Source organism: Sander vitreus, chromosome 7 (genome assembly GCF_031162955.1).
Source record: "Sander vitreus isolate 19-12246 chromosome 7, sanVit1, whole genome shotgun sequence".
Classification (NCBI taxonomy): Eukaryota; Metazoa; Chordata; class Actinopteri; order Perciformes; family Percidae; genus Sander; species Sander vitreus.
Genome location: NC_135861.1, coordinates 32883524 through 32906253, shown reverse-complemented (window position 1 = coordinate 32906253; position 22730 = coordinate 32883524). Strand labels below are relative to the sequence as shown.

Below are 22730 nucleotides of genomic sequence, written 5' to 3'. Positions count from 1 at the left end.
ACATTAGGACGTGAGTATCACAAAGCTGTAGTGAAAGCACATTTACAGTGTACGCCAGAGCAGACAAGGTGATCAACCCTCATGTTGGCCTCGCTAAAAACACCGGCGGAAAACACTAGAAAAAGTGACAAAAATGTCGAAAAAAACCCCCGACTAAAATGTCTGAAAAAGCTTTTTCAATGTTGTAAAAAGAGTCCAACAAGTTAAAATAAGGACTGTGAAAGGAGCAACAAAAATGTTGAGAAGGGTCAACAACGGAGTTTTTTTTCGTGGTTCGACGGGAAGGAAACACAAGGGTTAATGGAGTTGTATTTGCAGCTTTAAAAAAATAATAATTCAATATTCCAATACTAACATTTATAGCTGCTTCAGAATTCACACCGTATGTACTGGCTGCAGTTTTAAGACAATCATGTTTTGTTTTTTTAAAGTGCTCATATTCTGCTTATTTTCAGGTTCATAATTGTATTTAGAGGTTGTACCAGAATAGGTTTATGTGATTTAATTTTCAAAAAAACACCATATTTCTGTCATACTGCACATTGCTGCAGCTCCTCTTTTCACCCTGTGTGTTGAGCTCTCTGTTTTAGCTACAGAGTGAGACCTCTCACTTCTGTTCCATCTTTGTTGGGAGTCACACATGCTCAGTAGCTAGGTAAGGACTACTAGCCAGTCAGAAGCAGAGTATCAGGGCGTGCCCTGACAGTACCTAGGTAAGGACTACTAGCCAGTCAGGAGTATGAGGGCGTGTCCTGACAGTTGCTAGGTAAGGACTACTAGCCAGTCAGAAGCAGAGTATGAGGGCGTGTCCTGACAGTACCTAGGTAAGGACTACTAGCCAGTCAGAAGCAGAGTATGAGGGCGTGTCCCTGACAGTACCTAGGTAAGGACTACTAGCCAGTCAGAAGCAGAGTATGAGGGCGTGTCCCTGACAGTACCTAGGTAAGGACTACTAGCCAGTCAGAAGCAGAGTATGAGGGCGTGCCCTGACAGTACCTAGGTAAGGACTACTAGCCAGTCAGAAGCAGAGTATGAGGGCGTGCCCTGACAGTACCTAGGTAAGGACTACTAGCCAGTCAGAAGCAGAGTATGAGGGCGTGCCTGACAGTACCTAGGTAAGGACTACTAGCCAGTCAGGAGTATGAGGCCGTGTCCTGACAGTTCCTAGGTAAGGACTACTAGCCAGTCAGAAGTAGAGTATGAGGGCCTGCCCTGACAGTACCTAGGTAAGGACTACTAGCCAGTCAGAAGCAGAGTATGAGGGCGTGCCCTGACAGTACCTAGGTAAGGACTACTAGCCAGTCAGAAGCAGAGTATGAGGGCGTGTCCCTGACAGTACCTAGGTAAGGACTACTAGCCAGTCAGAAGCAGAGTATGAGGGCGTGCCCTGACAGTACCTAGGTAAGGACTACTAGCCAGTCAGAAGCAGAGTATGAGGGCGTGTCCCTGACAGTACCTAGGTAAGGACTACTAGCCAGTCAGAAGCAGAGTATGAGGGCGTGCCCTGACAGTACCTAGGTAAGGACTACTAGCCAGTCAGAAGCAGAGTATGAGGGCGTGCCCTGACAGTACCTAGGTAAGGACTACTAGCCAGTCAGAAGCAGAGTATGAGGGCGTGCCCTGACAGTACCTAGGTAAGGACTACTAGCCAGTCAGAAGCAGAGTATGAGGGCGTGTCCCTGACAGTACCTAGGTAAGGACTACTAGCCAGTCAGAAGCAGAGTATGAGGGCGTGCCCTGACAGTACCTAGGTAAGGACTACTAGCCAGTCAGAAGCAGAGTATGAGGGCGTGTCCCTGACAGTACCTAGGTAAGGACTACTAGCCAGTCAGAAGCAGAGTATGAGGGCGTGCCCTGACAGTACCTAGGTAAGGACTACTAGCCAGTCAGAAGCAGAGTATGAGGGCGTGTCCCTGACAGTACCTAGGTAAGGACTACTAGCCAGTCAGAAGCAGAGTATGAGGGCGTGCCCCTGACAGTACCTAGGTAAGGACTACTAGCCAGTCAGAAGCAGAGTATGAGGGCGTGCCCTGACAGTACCTAGGTAAGGACTACTAGCCAGTCAGAAGCAGAGTATGAGGGCGTGTCCCTGACAGTACCTAGGTAAGGACTACTAGCCAGTCAGAAGCAGAGTATGAGGGCGTGCCCTGACAGTACCTAGGTAAGGACTACTAGCCAGTCAGAAGCAGAGTATGAGGGCGTGTCCCTGACAGTACCTAGGTAAGGACTACTAGCCAGTCAGAAGCAGAGTATGAGGGCGTGCCCTGACAGTACCTAGGTAAGGACTACTAGCCAGTCAGAAGCAGAGTATGAGGGCGTGTCCCTGACAGTACCTAGGTAAGGACTACTAGCCAGTCAGAAGCAGAGTATGAGGGCGTGTCCCTGACAGTACCTAGGTAAGGACTACTAGCCAGTCAGAAGCAGAGTATGAGGGCGTGTCCCTGACAGTACCTAGGTAAGGACTACTAGCCAGTCAGAAGCAGAGTATGAGGGCGTGCCCTGACAGTACCTAGGTAAGGACTACTAGCCAGTCAGAAGCAGAGTATGAGGGCGTGCCCTGACAGTACCTAGGTAAGGACTACTAGCCAGTCAGAAGCAGAGTATGAGGGCGTGCCCTGACAGTACCTAGGTAAGGACTACTAGCCAGTCAGAAGCAGAGTATGAGGGCGTGTCCCTGACAGTACCTAGGTAAGGACTACTAGCCAGTCAGAAGCAGAGTATGAGGGCGTGTCCCTGACAGTACCTAGGTAAGGACTACTAGCCAGTCAGAAGCAGAGTATGAGGGCGTGCCCTGACAGTACCTAGGTAAGGACTACTAGCCAGTCAGAAGCAGAGTATGAGGGCGTGTCCCTGACAGTACCTAGGTAAGGACTACTAGCCAGTCAGAAGCAGAGTATGAGGGCGTGTCCCTGACAGTACCTAGGTAAGGACTACTAGCCAGTCAGAAGCAGAGTATGAGGGCGTGTCCCTGACAGTACCTAGGTAAGGACTACTAGCCAGTCAGAAGCAGAGTATGAGGGCGTGCCCTGACAGTACCTAGGTAAGGACTACTAGCCAGTCAGAAGCAGAGTATGAGGGCGTGCCCTGACAGTACCTAGGTAAGGACTACTAGCCAGTCAGAAGCAGAGTATGAGGGCGTGCCCTGACAGTACCTAGGTAAGGACTACTAGCCAGTCAGAAGCAGAGTATGAGGGCGTGCCCTGACAGTACCTAGGTAAGGACTACTAGCCAGTCAGAAGCAGAGTATGAGGGCGTGCCCTGACAGTACCTAGGTAAGGACTACTAGCCAGTCAGAAGCAGAGTATGAGGGCGTGCCCTGACAGTACCTAGGTAAGGACTACTAGCCAGTCAGAAGCAGAGTATGAGGGCGTGCCCTGACAGTACCTAGGTAAGGACTACTAGCCAGTCAGAAGCAGAGTATGAGGGCGTGCCCTGACAGTACCTAGGTAAGGACTACTAGCCAGTCAGAAGCAGAGTATGAGGGCGTGCCCTGACAGTACCTAGGTAAGGACTACTAGCCAGTCAGAAGCAGAGTATGAGGGCGTGTCCCTGACAGTACCTAGGTAAGGACTACTAGCCAGTCAGAAGCAGAGTATGAGGGCGTGTCCCTGACAGTAGCTAGGTAAGGACTACTAGCCAGTCAGAAGCAGAGTATGAGGGCGTGCCCTGACAGTACCTAGGTAAGGACTACTAGCCAGTCAGAAGCAGAGTATGAGGGCCCTGACAGTACCTAGGTAAGAACTACTAGCCAGTCAGAAGCAGAGTATGAGGGCGTGTCCTGACAGTAGCTGGGTAAGGACTACTAGCCAGTCAGAAGCAGAGTATGAGGGCCCTGACAGTACCTAGGTAAGGACTACTAGCCAGTCAGAAGCAGAGTATGAGGGCGTGTCCTGACAGTAGCTAGGTAAGGACTACTAGCCAGTCAGAAGCAGAGTATGAGGGCGTGTCCTGACAGTAGCTAGGTAAGGACTACTAGCCAGTCAGAAGCCAGTCAGTGTTTTCTGTTGGAGATGGTAATTCCCTTTGGGCTTTTTCACTTTGTAAACCTATAATGTGCACAAAAAAGGATATATTTACCCAATAAAGGAAAGGGAAAAAGCCCAAAAAGCATAATATGAGCACTTGTCGAACTGTAAGTTTGAGGCATTTTGTCTCTTTGCACATTCCTCTGAGGTCGCCACACCTGTCTGCCCGAGGTCAGAGGTCAATGGAGTCCATGATGTTAATCATCAGTGTCATCAACTGCATTTGCAGTTTTACATTTGTGTAGACAGAGAGCAGTTTGAGGCAGGTAACGTCCGCGTGTGTTGGGAGGACCGCTGGGAAACGTTGGGGATCCCGCGCTCTCTCTCTGCGGGCGCCACGGCGACTCTCCGTCCCATCAGCCCCTGCTCTACGTCGTCTGCAAGGGGAGACACACAGGTTGCCAAAATTAAGCTCAAATAAATAGAGCAGAAGAGTACTTTACAGATATATATATATATATATATATATATATATATATATATATATATATATATATATATATATATATATTTCCCCCCCCCCGCACTCCTCCTTTCATAGTTTCCAAATTTGCATAGCTAGTGTCCTGCACCCAAACACCTGTTTTGTATTTTTTATTGTGAGCATGGCAACTTTACGGCAGGCTGACATTTACATAGGTGACTCTCTGCTGCCTACAGACTGCGTGACAATGACAAAAATATTGACTTTGTAGTGGGGGCAGAGGAACATAAACACAACCCCCAGCAGTCTCCTTTTGTTGTGCGATTGCCTTGTCAAAAGCTGATTGTCGTCACTCTCAGTTTTACGGCCTGTTTTAGGGGATAGATGTACGTAGATTTCAAAACGGACCTGTAACAATCCAATTTATAATTTATTATGATGGATAATGAAAGGGGCATCAGTGGCTGGAAAACACCTTTGCCTGAATTGTGTGTCATCATCATCATCATAATAATAATAATAATAATAATAATAATAATAATAATAATAATAATACACTTTCTGTACTCAATTGAGAAACCTGACAGACGGCAGGTAATTTATCACACTGATGCTAAAATCCTTCTCCTTCATTTGCAGCATTGCCCACAATGGTCTAATGAATAACACCTACCTTGTTAAAAAAGGCTTGTACTTAGTGTCTTCATTAATCAGAGGTGTGTTTTGGGCGTAACATGCAATCAACCAATCAGAGATCATCTCCCATTCCCTTTAAAAGCCAGGCACGTTTGGACCTTGGAGCATTGCTGTTATGATGGAGGATTACCACCGTAATATTTTTATTTGTAATCTTCTGCATGTGTGTGTGCTGCTGTGCGTCCCTGTGTGTGTAACAAGCATAGTGTGCACGTGCTGTGAACGAGCCTAGGAGCATTTTACTAATGCTCTGTTAAAATAACAATGAAATGCTGCGTTATTGACTTTAGACCAGGTTTTTGTTGGTCAATGGTGCCATCACTTCCCACTGCCTCAAGATAGCAATACTCCCAGAATGCACCTGGACACACCTCCCTGTAAGACCAGCACGCCCAGAATGCACCTGAACACACCTCCCTGTAAGACCAGCACGCCCAGAATGCACCTGAACACACCTCCCTGTAAGACCAGCACGCCCAGGATGCACCTGGACACACCTCCCTGTAAGACCAGCACGCCCATGGGCCACAGATGGGCGCAGGTGCATTTGCTGTGTTTAAACGATCTGGACGGGACATTGACAACTACGTCGGTCTTAAACTAGCAAAGACACTTGCGTCGGGCGTTTAGCTGCGCTGGGTGCAGGATAGGACCCATAGGGTGTTCCACTGAGCTATAGCCTGACCTGTGCGTTCTGCCTCTGCATCTTGTGCCTGGAGCAGGCTGTCGGCTCTTTCTCCCCCGAGCCGTCCCGTTCTGACTCGCGCTCCCGCTTCCCTGTGATGCCGCCTCGGCCGTGTAGCAGGACTCCTGGATGGAAGAGAAACGGGATCATTAGCAGTACATCATTTCCGGCATTCTTTTATTGAACATTGAACTGAATATGAAAAGGCACCACTCAAAAGAAGGACAGTCGCATTCTAAATAGAGATGTTCCGATACCGATACCAGTATCGGCTCCGAGGGTTAGTAGTATACAGCTGTTATACATCATATCATCTATACAGAGATAGTAGTATACAGCTGTTATACATCATATCATCTATACAGAGATAGTAGTATACAGCTGTTATACATCATATCATCTATACAGAGATAGTAGTATACAGCTGTTATACATCATATCATCCATACAGATAGTAGTACAGCTGTTATACATCATATCATCCACAGAGATAGTAGTATACAGCTGTTATACATCATATCATCCATACAGGGATAGTAGTATACAGCTGTTATACATCATATCATCTATACAGAGATAGTAGTATACAGCTGTTATACATCATATCATCCATACAGAGATAGTAGTATACAGCTGTTATACATCATATCATCCATACAGGGATAGTAGTATACAGCTGTTATACATCATATCATCCATACAGAGATAGTAGTATACAGCTGTTATACATCATATCATCTATACAGAGATAGTAGTATACAGCTGTTATACATCATATCATCCATACAGAGATAGTAGTATACAGCTGTTATACATCATATCATCCATACAGAGATAGTAGTATACAGCTGTTATACATCATATCATCTATACAGAGATAGTAGTATACAGTTCTTAAAACATAATAAAATATATGACACACTGGTATCTGATCAGTACTCGGCATCGGCCAATACGCAAGTTCAGGTATCAGAATTGGTATCGGACCATCTCTAATTCTGACACACACACACACACACACACACACACACACACACACACACACACACACACACACACACACACACACACACACACACACACACACACACACACACACGGGAGGGGAGTGATGACATTGTGGGTTGACATGTGATCAAACACACCCACGGATTTTGAAGGGGATTCCCTATTGTACCAGGCGCCAATGTGTCATGGGGAACATGACATGACATGTCTCGCCCTCTTGTGGGCAACACACACACACACACAACATTTCTCTCAAATGCTTCAGCAGGGCGCCAGCTTCTCTCTCTCTCTCACCTGGGTGTTGAGGCACAGCAAACTCGTGGTAGGGCGTGCCGCCGGGGACGGTCTGGCTGGCGTCGGGCACCGAGTGGTATCCTGCAACGCGCACATCAAACACACACACTTTGGACTCTGTGGTTTGTGAGAGGGCTCAAAAGGTTCAGCGTCATATCCTCATCATGTAACCATATCCGCCCAACAACAAAAATAAAGCATGTATGTGGCTTATTTCAAGCAGGTGTCTTAAATGCACCAGACTTAGCCAAAAGGCTATTTTTCAGTGTTTCTGCAGTATGCCACACTACCTAAAGGGATAGTTCGGATCTTTTAAAGTGTGGTAGTATGGGCTACTTCTCCATAGTCAGTGTGTTAGCTACAGTAGATTTGGGGGGGGGGGCGGCGGCAGTTTCTTTTCAAAAATGTTGGTGATGGAAACAAAAGACAAAAGGGGACGCCCTACCAAGCTGTTGCTGTTGCTGGTGTAGGTGCGGTTGCAGTCGCTGTTGGCCGCTGCTCGGCACCGTGTCTTCTTTATTGTGAAAGTTGAGCAGGATGCTCCCACTGCCGTTACCCGTGGCAACCGAGCTCCCCGACACTCCGGGCACTTCAAAAAAAGAATTAAATGACGAAAACGTATGACTGATTGTCATAGGTAGATTCACCACACCATTAGTACAACCATAACGGCAAGAAAAGTGCACTGCACATCTTTATTATTAGAAAACAGACTTAATAATAATAATAATAATAATAACTTATATTGATATAGCGCCTTTCACAAAAGCCAAGGACTTACAATGCGAGTTGTTGTTGGTGTTGTTGGTCCCTGGCGGCTGCTCTCCGGGAGAGTAGGCCATCATTCCTCCGGTCCCGTTCCCGTTGCTGGATGGCACCGATGCCAGCAGGCCTGAAAAAGCCGCAAACACGTTTATTTTCCCCTATCTTGAGAGGAAAGGACTTTGAATTCCTCAGCGTACAAAAGAGGGCACGAGTTGGTAATTGTTTCCATTTGGCTATTTGAAAAAGGATGGATGCCACGTTTGGGGAACCCTGTTTTGCCACCGTTTCTACGTGAACGTCCAACAGTGAAATGTTAAGGTGTTAGCGTGCTGACACAAAGCATTCAGTTGTTATTTTGAAAGGTCTGTATATTAGGTCTTATATAGCCGGTGTGCTTTTCTTTGCCCTTAAAGCTATAGTGCGTAGTTGTGTCATTGAGTAAACCTCCATATATGGGCGCCCTGTCAGCACGTCCTTATGATACAAGCATAGACAGTGAAAGAAATGGTCACAGCTGCGCCATAGACTTCAACGGAGACCAGTGGAGTCAATTCCCGGTGATGGCTGAGCGTTACTGAGCAGCCTCCAACTGAGCTTGAAGACGTAGATGAGACTTGACTGTACGCCTCCATGGTGTCAAGATTGGCGGCAAAATAAGTTGCATGTTGGTCTCATTTGTAGTCGGAATACAGGGAATTATATTTGGACTAGCGACAGAAAGAACTACACCACGGAATTCAAAAATAACATTGTAAAGTGCTGTCGAGAGCATTTCGATGTGATTTTAGAAGAAGGGAAATTAAGACCTGTTGAAAGACCACAATTTAAGACTTTTTCAGACCCCCGCGGAAACCCTGAATGGGCGCCACAGCAGTTTGTGTTAATGTGTCGCTCTCTTACCCAGTCCCCTGTATCGGCTGAGCTGCTGGTAGATCTGTTTCATCCTCTCGATGTTCAACCGGCTCGCCTCTGCATGGTGAACCATGGGCTTCGGGTAGTGGACGCCGATCACGCACTTGGCGGCCGCCTGGACGGACTCCGGAGCGTTCCACGGGTCGTAGATGTACTTAGCGGGGAAGCCTCGGAGGACAGGTAAGTATCGTCTGGAAGCACAGGGAGACACTGTTTCAAGCTAGAGACGCATTGGATTAGCATGAAAACATAACCCAGAGAACGGTCGACTCAGTACACATATGTTATTAACCCCTAGGTTCATTTTAGAGAAGGCCACATCTCCCAGTACCATTCCAACCTGCTAAAAGTTTGGTTTTCCTTCCTCTGGGCCGTCGTGGATTAGCTCCCGAGTGACAAAGAGAGGCCACCTACCTACTGCACCTGGTCCGAGCTTACTGAGTCCGAGGAGGCGGGGACAGGAGAGGCAGGACAGAGGAAGGGGGGGAGACTGTGGGAAATTGCTCAGTGCAGTGAGGGGGGTTGTGGACCGACACACACACACACGACGACGCTCCGGTTGCTATGGAGACCGCCCCATCGCTAGACCGATCACAGCCACTTGGGTCGATGATGCTAGGAGACGAATACTGCAACACACTGTTAGAAAGCAGAGGGTAGTCCTCACCCCTGTGTCCCCATAGTGCGATCCATTTCTACTCGGAAGTTGGATTTTCCCAGGTCAAAGTCGGAAATGCGCCCCCCCTGACCTCGGATTTCGGAGCTAACAATCATGCCCCCGTGCATCAACAGTAGTGAAAGCTGTGGTAACATACAGTTACACGCAGTCCTGTCCAACTTCTATCTGTGGACATGTTGGTATTGTATGCACGAAAAACAGCGTAATGTATTGTTATAAACTGGCATTGCTAAACATGGCTAACTTCAACAGCTATTGAAAACAATGAAAAATCTGACTTGTAAATGATATGCATCCAACTCGGGTGTGACGTCATTCCCAGCTTCGGCTTCCGAGTTCTGAGATTAATGGAACACACTATCAGTTGATGTCAAGAAAAAAAGTGAGTAAAGCTAAATATATACTCAAAATAAAAAGGTTCCTAGTCGATGACAGAAGTCTATCATTATACCTCACAGCTCCAAACCCCCCCCTCCATCAGACAGTGGTGGATGCCGCAGCCGACCTGCCGCGCGCCAATGTGACGTCAAAATGACAACAATGGCAACGTGATGCCAGGACTCTCAGAGTGACTGCAAGTCTCTCTGGTAAACTTACTGGGTTTAGATGAGTTCTTTTATGGTTAATGATCCGACCAAGTAGCTCATCCAATCAAATCGAAGCATTGACGTCAATGCTGCTGCCAGTTCTGCCGTTGTTCTGAGTCTGGTTCAGAAAATGATATCACTTTAGCGTAACGCAGCCTTTAAAACCAGGAAAAGACACTTGTGTCATATTACGATATCCAAAATCTAAGACGATATCTATAGTCATCTCATATCTCGATATAATATTGATATATTGCCCAGCCCTAGGCACAGGTAATGAGAACCGTTGCCAACCGTGCCGTTTCCTCACCCCCCTTTGGGGAATGTTAAATAGTCCTCTACCTAACGGATACATACAAGGCCTTTTGATTTCCCTGAGTTCCCCCTGAAATAGTTTAAGAAAAGACATGGCTGAATCCAAAAAACTAAAGTGATGAAGTTTTCAGAGAAAAGAAAATGGGCCGACAAGGCAAAAACAGAAAGAGGAGAGGAAACGAAGGGATGTCTATTGCGATTCCAAGAAAAGGCCCCCCCCACCTAATGAAGTCCCCGTTGGGGTCGGTGCGTCTGCCGAAGCCCACGGGGCAGTAGCAGTGGAAGAACTGCTGGAAGAAGGAACTGCAGGACAGCCACATCCAGCTGCCTGCATTCACGCTCCAGTCTGCATCCAGAAGCAACTCCTCAAAGACCTGCCACACAAAGACATCAGCTATCAGAAATGAAGGAATCGTGTTTATATTCTCTGCTGAGCCTGTATTTCAACGTTCCTGCGTCCCCCTCACCTTCATCCCTTCCTCCCAGCTGATCCACAGGTCCCCCCGGGTGAGGAAGCAGGCCACAGCGTGCCTGGCCAGGTGGTGGATCCAGCCCTCCTGCCTCAGCTGCGTCATGATGGCGTCTATCCAGGGAAAACCGGTCTTAGCCTCGGCCCACTTGGCCAGCGCTTCAGGGTTTTTGTCCCAGGGGATGCGGACGCAGATGGGGTTCCCCTCCATTTTGTCGAAACGCGGGTTGTTGGTCGCCGTGGTGTAGAAGAACTCTCGCCACAGTAACTGGCCATACAGGGAGAGCGGAGGCGAGCTGTTCTTTTTCACCTGGATCGAAATAAACATGGAGAGAATAGAGAATATTAGGTCAAAAAGAGACAGGGTCAAAGGGTAACTACCGTTTTTTTCAACCCTATGTTCCTATGTTTTTGTGTCTTAAGTGACTGATAGGAACAACAATCTGTGACATTGGTCCAGTATTAAAAGAGATCACTGCAGTCGGCAGAAACAAGCTACAATGTAAGCTAACAGGACAATAGTCCAGCTTGTATTTACTTTCACAAAAGTGCTCGTTTTACCACTGACTCACTCAGATTAATATTCTAAGTGTCTGACAACATTATGGAAAGGATTTCTACGGAGGTCGACCTTTCGTTAAAGAGTAAGATCCTTTTTTTAAACATAAAAACATCTGCGAAATTGGGTTCGCTAAAGCCACCAGACTCCATGTGAATAAACAATCATTTTAGCATCGTAAAATACACTTCATTCAAAGTGGACAGAAACAAAATAAAACTATGAAAAGCCGTTTTGGGTCATCTTTCCACTTTTCCAACCATCCCAACTCTAGTTTTGGTTGAAATAAACACATAGTTTACTGATTTACATGTGAAAATACGTTGGCTCTATACACGCTAAAAGTATGTCTTTTTTAAATGGAGTCTGGTGTGTTTAGCGCTAGCGACCTCAGAGCTGTTTCTGGTTAAACAGAAAGGTCTCTAAAAGGTTTTAAAGGTCTATCTCTATAGGGATCCTTTCCATAATGTTGTCAGACACTTAGAATAATAATCTGTGTCTGTCAGTGGCAAAACGAGCACTTTTAGTGGACCAAACACACAGATGGGCGAGGAAGCCCTGGCGGAGTTGTAAGCGGACCTTGCGGTAGAGGTCCGTGAGCTTGAAGTAGAAGAGGCGGCAGGAGAGGCAGCCGAAGCGAAGGTACGGGCTGAGGCCCGTCGGGCTGGCCAGCAGCGAGTTGGCGTTCATTCTGGGACGCTCAAAATTAGCCACCCATGCCTGGAAGACGACAGAGAGGGAGAGAGGAAAGGAATGGATGGATGAGAGACGGTAGATACAGGGCACAGTTATGAAAAAAACAATGGCATTTCTAATGGCATTTTTAGATAGCTCCCTAGCATATATCCCCATGTTTTTCATATCGAAATGTTCAGAACAAACTCAGCCTTCAGTATAGTGACACCCAAATTAGTTCCAGAGCAAAGTGTAAGGAGACAATTTGGCCCTGAAGTGGAAATATTTCTCAAACCTCTTGTGAAAACATATCTATACTTAATTGTTTCGGTGCTTGAAATGAGTTTACAGAAGTCTTGGGTTCCCAAAAGTAGCGTAATATATGAACGAAATAGCAAATAAATGTCCGAAATGAAATTGTGTAATGATTTCTAGAAGTGTGTAAAACGTTGGAACTTTCAGCCATGCATGGGGGGGGGGGGCCCTAAAAACAGGCGGGGCAGTACTGACTTTTCTCTCCAGATGGCGCTCTATCCTGGTCAAAGCCTCGGTCTCTCCTCCGGGCCACACGGCCGTCGGCAGGCCCTCGGTGTCGAAGCCTGGGAAACAAATCGGATAAGATCACCTTCCGGCTCTGATACGGAGTTTCCAAACAGGCTTAGTGGAAGCCATTTAACCTTCTGTGAATGGAAACCAGACATCTGGATGGACACTTAAAGAAGCTGGTCAATCCCATAGTGAGGATTTAGACCAGATGCACCTTTAAATAGAAAAGCGGGACTGACAGTTTAAAGGAACATGCCGACTTATTGGGTCTTATTCACTGTATACAAACTGAGAACTATATTCTCAGAAGGCGAAGCGCTGCTACTTGGGCGGAGTGATTCGCGCAACACCTGAATAGCACCGTTGTTACTCTCTGCTCCTCACCACGGGGCTTCTCAGGTGCTGCGAGCAAATCACTCCGCCCAAGTAGCAGCAGTAGCAGTGCTTCGCCTTCTCAGAATATAGTTCCCAGTATGTATACGGTTAGAAGATGGCTGTGTGTCATGTGACCTTGTTATTTGTTCATGCTGTGACTCTACAAATCACAACGTGTAAATAGGAACATGTTGGCGTTATTTTGTCACTTATTGGGAGCATTAGGCTAGATGGAGCCGGTTAGCTCCAGGATCTGTGCTAAGCTAGGCTAGATGGAGCCGGTTAGCTCCAGGATCTGTGCTAAGCTAGGCTAGATGGAGCCGGTTACCTCCAGGATCTGTGCTAAGCTAGGCTAGCGGTGGGGGCGTCAGACAGAGTTAGGACACACACGGAGATGAGAAGGGTATGTATGGACTTCTCTAACTCTGGGGGAGACGGGGAATAAGACAAAGTCCCAAGAAGTCGGCGTGTTCCTTTAAGTGATGGCTTAAACTTACAAGCGTGTTAATCATGGAAGGGATTGTTTTTTTTAAGTATTATTAATTTTCTTTCTTCCAGATTTGTGGCGTCACGTAATGCATTCATTCTACTTCAAATTCCATTCTAGTATTTCTAATTTGACTTCATTTATTTAGCCAAAGCTCTGCTGAGATTTAACACTGAAGCAGCGCTGCCTGGAAGGAGACGTCGGGGGCTTAAACCACCGATAAACTTGTTTTCTCACCCAGCTCCTCCAGGGACGGGACCCCATACTTGTCTCCGTGGTCCTCAGAGACGGGGGTGACACAGCCGCCCATCAGGGCGTCCGACAGCGTCTCCACGGGCATCTCGGGAGGATCCAGCCGACTGATCAGAGTCTGGAAACGCTTGTAGGTGAGAGGGGGCTGCCCGCCATTCAGCTCTATGATCCTGGGGACGGGTGGAGACAGAGCCTGCTCAAATTCCAAATCGAATAAATGTAATTTGTTGCGACTTCTAGAATCGCAATAAATGAAAATCGTAATACAAATCCAATCGGTCGCCCATGTATCGTGAAAAAAATGGAATCGGGACAAAAGCATACGGTCCCAGTATTACAATGTACTCGCTAAAACTGTCCAACATCCTGTACGTGTGTATATTTTCCTCACTTGTCCAGGTCGTAGAGGGTGTGCGACGTTTTGACGTTGACCTCCACCCCCGCCTCCATGGCCAGCTTCTTGATGGCAGCGTCTCTCTCCTTCCCAAAAGGCTCGGAGTCGTACTCAAAGGTCAGCCGAGAGATCTTCCACTCCTGAGACACACAGAGAGAGAGAGAGAGACAGTTTGCACACCAAAATGTCCCAAATGCTGTCAGTCAATATTCAATGTGCAATGATGTATTAAAGACAAGGGCTGGGTTTAAATGTAACTGAGATGTAACTGCTTTTAGGGTCAGTTCTTCATGTAAACAATACTTTTGGTAATGCAGCAGATTAAGAGGGAACCTTGTACAATTTCATATCCAAGCTCAATTGGTTTTGTAACTGGGAGAAGTCTCTGGATTTGAGACGATGAGACCTGTTGAAATGGGATTATCAGAGCTGGGTGTCGACGCTGACCTTAAAGAGGCGCGGGAACACGTTGGCCGGTTGGCCCCGGATGACAAAAAGGCGAGAGTTGAGCTTCCGGAGGTTAGCGTCCAGATCCTCTAAGCACTGAAGGAGAAACCTGAAGGGGGAAGACAGAGACAATACAACATATGTATTACTACATTTCTACGGGTTTTTTTGGTGACCTTTGATACATCATGCCAAACTTCTTGGTCCTGCCTGTGTAGGGGCGCTGAAATGAATGACGGCAACGATGCACCGCGATGCGGACGATTCGGCATCGATGCCGTGACAGAACATTGGTTTTACAGGCTGCGTTACACTAGAGTGATGTCATTTTTCTCCACTTACCAGACTGTTCTAGCTGTTCTATTATTTGCCTTTACTCACATAGTCATTATATCCACTTTACTGATGATTATTTATCAAAACTCTTGTGTTCATATTTTGTGAAAGCTCCAATAGTCAACCCTACAATATCGCCATCGATGTATATGGTCAAAAATATCGTGATATTTGATTGTGATTTGAGTGTGTGTGTGTGTGTGTGTGTGTGTGTGTGTGTGTGTGTGTGTGTGTGTGTTTAACTATATTCGTAGGGTCCAAAAACCAGGAGTCCAGTATACTTGTGGGGTCCTGACAGCTTTGTGGGGCCCAAAATGCTGGACCCCCCAAGGTTAAAGGTCTGTTTGAGGATTAATACTTGGTTTTAGGTATTAGGGTTAGAATGAGGTTCTGGTTAGGGTGAGGGTAAGGGTTAAGGTTAGGCATTTAGTGGTGATGGTTAAGGTTAGGGTAAGGGGCTAGGGAATGCATTATGTCAATGACGGGTCCCCACAAAGATAGTGAAACAAACCTGTGTGTGTGTGTGTGTGTGTGTGTGTGTGTGTGTGTGTGTGTGTGTGTGTGTGTCTATTGGAAATTTCAATTCATCATTAAGTACAGTTATATCAGCCGCACACACTGGTTGGTTATTTAATTACCATAGACCTGATTACCATGGTTTCCACAGATTGAAAGTCATCAAATCCGGTTTTATTGCTGTTCCATCCTCAAAGTGTACAGAAGGATAAAAGACAACCCCTCGAGGATCAGGGTTGGAACCGTAACACAAAACTGGAGCATGGTACGAAGTAGTACACGTGTGAGATGTACGCAACAGTATCTGTTCTACACAGTAAAGCACGTGAGCAGAATTTAGTAACTTTACACCGCTGTGTTGTTACAGCTCAGGGACTTATACAAAATGCAGCACACGTGCTTCCATAAGATGCCTGATAACAGGCATCACTTCGTCACCCAGAGGTCGAGCACCACCCATCTGGACTGAGCCGCAGTCCTGGTAATTAGCTAAATTTGACGGACCAAAGACCAAATTATTCGCGCTGGTTAGGGGGTACATGGCTAAAAAAAGCTTGAGAACCACTGCCCTAACTCATGCAAACAGAAAGTGACGCTGTTGTTCTGAAAACGTCACCCAACATCATGGAAACCGTACAGCATTTAAAGCACAAACGATGGGCAGGTTTTAATCCCGCATTTGGGCTGCTCTGCTTCTATCTCAGTGGACAAAAAGCATTGAAATAAAAATCAGAGATGCTCAACTAATCATTCTGGGTGACACGTTATCAGCTAGCCACTTCCAGTGGGGGTGCTTCCGGCTGCTTCCCAGTTTGCGTTTTGTTGGCTGCCCTTAAATAACTGCTCTGGCCTACATTTGGTAGAACACACACAGCATGGACTACACCACAATACATACACACACACACACACACACACACACACACACACACACACACATATAGGAGGACATGCTCACATGTATTCTCTCTCAGCAGGAGGAAAGAGAGAACAATAAGTGAACCGCTGGGTGTGAATGAAAAGCAGGAAACCTTTATAAAAAAGCTCATCTGGTTTTACACTGCTGTTTTGGAAAGCCCTTGAGAGTCAAATTACGAATGACTTTGCTTTGTACATGTTTTTGCTTTAGCTCCCACCACACATAAAAACATACACACATCCCTTGCCCCCTCAGTGCAATCGGGCAATAACTGCTGTTGAGGGGGGGGGGGGGATGCCAGAGCAGGGGGAATGAGAGGTGTAAAAGTAGCAAAAGAAACCAAAACATAGCAATGTAAATATAGCTTTACTCTTCCTCTGCTGCTGGCAGAAAGCATGCCATTTCTTCAAAAAGGACAGTTGGTAACCTTGGTGCTTGCAGGGACACCTGTAACCCTCAGGCCCATTTCCGCCCATAAATGACGACTTGTTTTCTTTGGGACCAGATGTTCTGTACATGTCTGGTGTTTTACCTTTGCCTGCATTCTCAGCGTCTATCCCCTGCGTAACGAGGAAGCCTCCCCCTAAGTAGGTCACGATCACATAACCGCTCACATGTTCCATGCACTGACACACTTACCCACATCTCTTGCACAAGCTACTCTCACATGCTCCTTTAGATGGAGAAACGATTGATTACCTTCACTTTTCATTGATTTTAGCTTGCTCTAACCTGGCACTGCCATGCGTGTTATATACAATACGACTTCATTGTCAGTTTACACTGAAATGTATTTGCGTTCCCGAGCAGCTCTGCTCAAAAAGAACTAAATAGAAAAATACACACGGGGTTGGACAACAATTACACGTACATTACAAAGATGAAGACATATCAACAGCCATGGCAAAGAAGCATGTTCCATGATATCCTGGGATCCAGATCGTTATTGGCAGCACGCTGATTTTGGTTTAGCAACAGGAACAGGAAATGCACTGCTGAATATTTTAACAAATATGCTCCATGTGAGGAGTCCACGATAGATTGTGATCCATCTACCATGACTCCATTCATGAGATGGGATGGTCCCTGGAGCATCTTATTGTCAGACAGACCTACCAGTTATTTTCAGTCCCAGTTTAAGTTAGAAATAACACCCCTAATTGGATGAGGGTCAGACCTGCACGTGTCGGGGCAACTTCCTGGACGAGTTTTAGTGTCCCGGTCTGAGCCTCTGCTGTCGACTTTCAAAAGGAAGTTCAAAATGCGATTTTGTTGGTGTGCATAGCCGAGGGACATAACAAATGTGTGTGTAGAGATCAGTGGCCTCGATTCCGTTAGATTGGTCCTAATTTAACCTCCGAGCATGTTCTTGTAACCCTTTAATGCATCTCTTAAAAGGGTCGCCATGGGAGTCTGGAAGCAGTGCGTTAGTACGTCACTGCCTGAGATAAGTGGGACCCATTCAGCAATTTCCTGCCCCATTCAATTGAAAATGTGAAATCCAATGCGTACTTTTCTTCTAAGATGAGAAACCAACATGACCAGCACACATTCGTCAAACTAAATGCCATATTTTTTTGCACAATGAATATGAATCATCGCTACTGAATCACTTTGAATTGCCTTGAGGAGGTTAAACCACCTCAACACTCCTGTTCCACCTGTGACTCCAATAAAAAAAACTCATGCTGTGCAGAGTGCCATCTGTTTAGAAATGGGGATCTCTCTGTGTGTGTGCCCCCCACACATGCACAGTACAGCAGCGGGGGGCAGGGAGTTGCTACGGCCTGCAGCGGCTTCTCCAGCAGAAGTAGAACTACATGAAGCAGGTCATTTAAAAAAATGAATCCGGCTCCTCTGGCTCCACCTACAGCCTGTAGTGGGATTTGCAAAAATCCACCGCTCCCTGTTCAGATGCACCAATCAGGGCCAGGGGTGGGGGGGGGGTGTCTAACTGCGTGTCAATCACTGCTCATGCACACGCGTTCATTCTCCCTTGTGGGGGCAGGGACTGGGAAGTTGTCGATGTTCAAATTTTTTTGGCCGAGATCCTGGACATGGATCTTCGCAACCCTACCTATGGAACCTTCAACCTCTGCAGCTCTACTATCAGAAAGAACGCTACCAAAGTTTCCAATTCTGCATCCTGTTGGTGATGATGCATGCCTGAGGAGCCATCCGACAGAACACCAGCTGACATGCTAGCAGTTAGCTTCACGAAGTCCCCTTTTCAACATAAAGACCCAATGACAAAAAAATAAATAAAAGATTTGCTTCACCGCTGAGGTTGGAAAATCTGTGGACATTGGGGGGGAGGGGGAGGGGGACAGGCATGCGCGTGACTAATGTGATTTCCTGCTGCCCGCCGATCTGTTTAATGCATTTTTAATGTAACCATCAGCTTGATATCAGCAGGTCAATGACTTCAACACACTGTTCCTCTGCTGGGGGTGAACAAATGGCAGCTCAGAGAACAAACGGGCCAACGAGCAATGAATATTGGAGTGGTATTGACTCTCCTCCCCTGCAGCGCAGACGTGACGCTTTAAACAAGTCGTGTTTCCACTAGGCAGTCCGGTTCAGTTCAGTTCGTTACACATTATATATATATATATATATATATTTTCAACAACGTTATTTTCCCTCGTATCGTGCAAGCCCTAGAGATAATCTCAACAGACTCACATGCAGTCTCTCAAAAGACTGGCCCGATCTTTATCTTACAACACACACACAAAGCCTATTTACACAACATGTATCCCTGCCACGTGTCCATCTCTTCTAATAACCTCCTAAGGCCCCATCTGGACCCCTGCTGGAACCTATTCATGTAGTCAACAAGTCCTAAGTATACCTGCTGACCTGACCTCGGGACGGGGCTTATGTGAGCAGAGAGGCTAAAACATAAGGGCACGCTGTGGCTGTGAAGCCAGCTGAGCAGGTCCATCCAGGACAAAGTCGTAAACTAGTAGGGGGGTGGGGGGGGATCGAATCGATACAGCATAGTATCGTGCTATTTTTCGTAGCAATACTGTATGGATACACAGAAGCCGAGTATGTATTATTCCATACGTGTTGGTCAGTTTGTCTGCTTGACAATCCCATTTCGCAGCAATACAATTGAAGTGATACTGAATGTGGCCGGTTGGCTCAGTTGGTGGAGCGGGCGCACATATGTAGGGAATCGAAATGCCATTTTTCTGCCAGATATTGCGATTACGATTCAATATGCGATTTAAAAAATGAAAAAATGTTCAATAGTCACTGTGTAACAGACAAAACATGTCATGGAGCATTACCACTAAACTGTGCTGTACTATGCAAATGTGTAATACTATATATATTTACAATGACAATAGTCGTACCGACACATATTCAGCTGGAAATGATTTATTCTGTTTTTGTACATTTTCATAGAGCTCTATTTATTACCCTGTTTTTTATCTGTGTTTTTAAAAAGGAGCCATGCTCATAATGCTTACTTTGCTGAATGACAATGAAAGAAATCTTGAATTATAACATGAGACACCATCAAACCTGCTCTGTATTCTTCTGCAGGGATGAGAACACAGATATGAACTGCCAGCAATACGTGTTTTTCTTTTAATAAGTTAATAGGGCAATTAATCCTTTTTTTAAACATAAAAACATCCGCGAAGTTGCGTTCGCTAAACCAACCAGACTCCATGTAAATAAACAGTAATTTTAGCATCGTAAAATACACTTCATTCAAAGTAGACAGAAACAAAATAAAACTATGAAAAGCTGTTTTGGGTCGTCTTTCCACTTTTCCAACCATCCCAACTCTAGTTTTGGTTGAAATAAACACATAGTTTACAGATTTACATGTGAAAATATGTTGGCTCTATACACGCTAAAAGTACAGTTTTTTTAAATGGAGTTTGGTGGGTTTAGCACTAGCGACTTCAGAGCCGTTTCTGGTTAAACAGAAAGGTCTTAAAGAGGTTTTAAAAAGGTCTATCTCTGTAGGGATCCTTTCATACTGTTGTCAGACACTTAGAATAATAATCTGTGTCTGTCAGTGGCAAAACGAGCACTTTAAATATAATCTGAGCAGCGATCTCGCTTAATACTGGACCAATGTCAAAGATTTGTGTTCCCATCAGTCACTTAAGACACAAAAACATAGGAACATAGGTTAAAAAAAAATGGTAGATACCCTTTAACAAGTCTGAATGATGGATTACCTTTGTCCAAATTCTGACTCATGTTAAAGCATCCAAATGTTGGACAGACACGGAGCAAAAGTCTCCCTTCCATAAGCCTCAGATCCGACACATTAACGCTTCAGAAGCGGAGAAATGCTGACACCGTGTCGTGTGTTGAGGCACTGCAGCTCTGTAGTCGTGCTCTGGTTCCCTGGTCCTCCTCTCAGCAGAGCCAACTCATAACGTATAAATCACAGCTCCTCTGGGATGGCCTGATTTGATCCTATCGTGTGTTATTCTGCACTTGCTTTTTGATTATTACAAAAGTAGAAGATATACTGTCTCTGTCATCACATACATTATAAACAGGTAAGTGAGTGGTCCTAAAGAGGATTCTTTTCTTTTTTTTTCTGTCTCGGTATTGACTGTCTTTCATTTCACTCGGTCTCGACTAGTCCTGGTCTTGGACTCGACAAAGGTGGACTTGACTACAGCCCTGCCCCCTACTAGTATATAAATACATCCGTTTTTTTTTTTTTTTTGGTCCTTTCCTCTTAGGCCATATTCCCACGGGACTAGTAGAACCTGGGGACCTCACGTGCTTCAGAAATTACCCACGTCTGTGTTTTGTGAGACGCATTCGCACGGGATAAGCAAAGTCTGTATTTTACTCAAATTTACTGACATTATCCCCCGCATATGATGGCAAGACTCTGTCAAAATGTTAATATATAACTGCCAACGCCAAAAAAAAAATCTTAAAAAAATGGACAAATGATGAAAACGAATAAAAATCCTCTTACCTCCACCTGTTGACCCCGACGTTGGACGAGCCCGCGAACCAAGGGTCCAGGAAGTAAACACAGCGCACTGTGCCTGCCCCTCTGACCGCCTGCAGAAGTACCGGGTTGTCATGGAGACGGAGGCCCTTTCGGAACCAGTGGATGGAATTTGGGGCCATTTCGGTTCTGAGAGAAGAGAGTGACGACGGGGTAAAGAAGAATCACTGAGTTGGTTGAAGCTAGACTCGCATTATATCATATATTATATCATAACAGGAGTTCTCTCAGGACACTTTACAGATGGAGTAGGTCTAGACCACACTATAATTTACAACTTCCCCCCCCCCCCAAAAAAAAAGAAGGCATTTATCTATCTTAATAGCAAATCAAGGAATATTTTTAAAAAGCTCACTGAATGCTATCTTCAGGAAATGTATTAAGGTCTTCACAACTGTAAAAACAAGCATCCTTATGATTGTGATTTTAATATCATTGATACAAAAAAAAAAAAATATATATATATATGGATGTTTTAAAAAAGAAGAAGGCAGTGTGTGTGTGTGTGTGTGTGTGTAAGTCACAGCGATGCTATAATGACTTATGCAAGTGGAAATTAGGTCACGCAGCGTTTATTCTGAATGGGGAGCAGCTATTGCACACACACACACACACATATATACACATACATACATATACATATATATATATATATATATATATATATATATATATATATATATATGCTACTAGGAGTTCAAGCGAGGAAACAGCATCTCTGCAACGTTAGTTAGCTATATCTAAACGGGGTCACTAGAACACTCCTTATGTAACGTTAGGTGGTGGCGCTGTTTACGCCGGTTTCACCTAAAGCCAAACGCCCCTCAAAACTGCCAAAAAAAGCCCCGTCTTACCGTGTACTGGCACCCCCGGAGACGATATTTATGTCAAGACTGAAGAAAGACGCATTTCTTTCCTCCGTGTTGATGTACGAGGGAGGTGCCGCCGTGTACCAGAGAAATCCCTTCTTTTCTACCTGCTTTCTGATTCTGGCACTACTTTGTTTCATAACAGTTTGACTCACTGCGCATGCCCCGCTCACTGAGCTCACTGACATGCTGCATTCAGGGCGCAGCGGTTTTATAAAACAACCGAGTGCTCACCTGTTGATAGCGTCTACACGTCCAGAGCAGTTACTGACGTTGTCATTGGTCAATGAATGCAAATACAATACATACATGTAATAGTAGCCTGTAGGCTATATATTTTTGAGGATGGAATATGATGAAAAGCATTCATTCTGTGTAAACCATTTCGTTTGATTTAAAGAAATGTGCCTATAGTTCGTGTATTTTGCAGATATCTTTTCCGATGACAATGATTACAGAAGGAGAAGGCTTAGAGAAGATTTGGAGAA

General features: G+C 45.6%; 1 protein-coding gene across 1 annotated transcript; it reads right to left on the bottom strand.

Annotated features, from left to right (window-relative positions):
- Positions 1–3625: 3625 nt before the first annotated feature.
- Positions 3626–22387, bottom strand: cry3a (cryptochrome circadian regulator 3a). Its single transcript, XM_078255957.1, has 15 exons — positions 22228–22387; positions 21338–21502; positions 14595–14703; positions 14145–14287; positions 13739–13923; positions 12604–12692; positions 11998–12138; positions 10858–11169; positions 10613–10764; positions 8798–9000; positions 7914–8024; positions 7578–7721; positions 7133–7213; positions 5831–5955; positions 3626–4402 (listed from the first exon to the last, which is right to left on the bottom strand). The coding sequence occupies exons 1-15, from the start codon at positions 22380–22382 to the stop codon at positions 4394–4396; spliced, it is 2124 nt and encodes a 707-aa protein (XP_078112083.1). The 5' UTR covers positions 22383–22387; the 3' UTR covers positions 3626–4393.
- Positions 22388–22730: the final 343 nt, after the last annotated feature.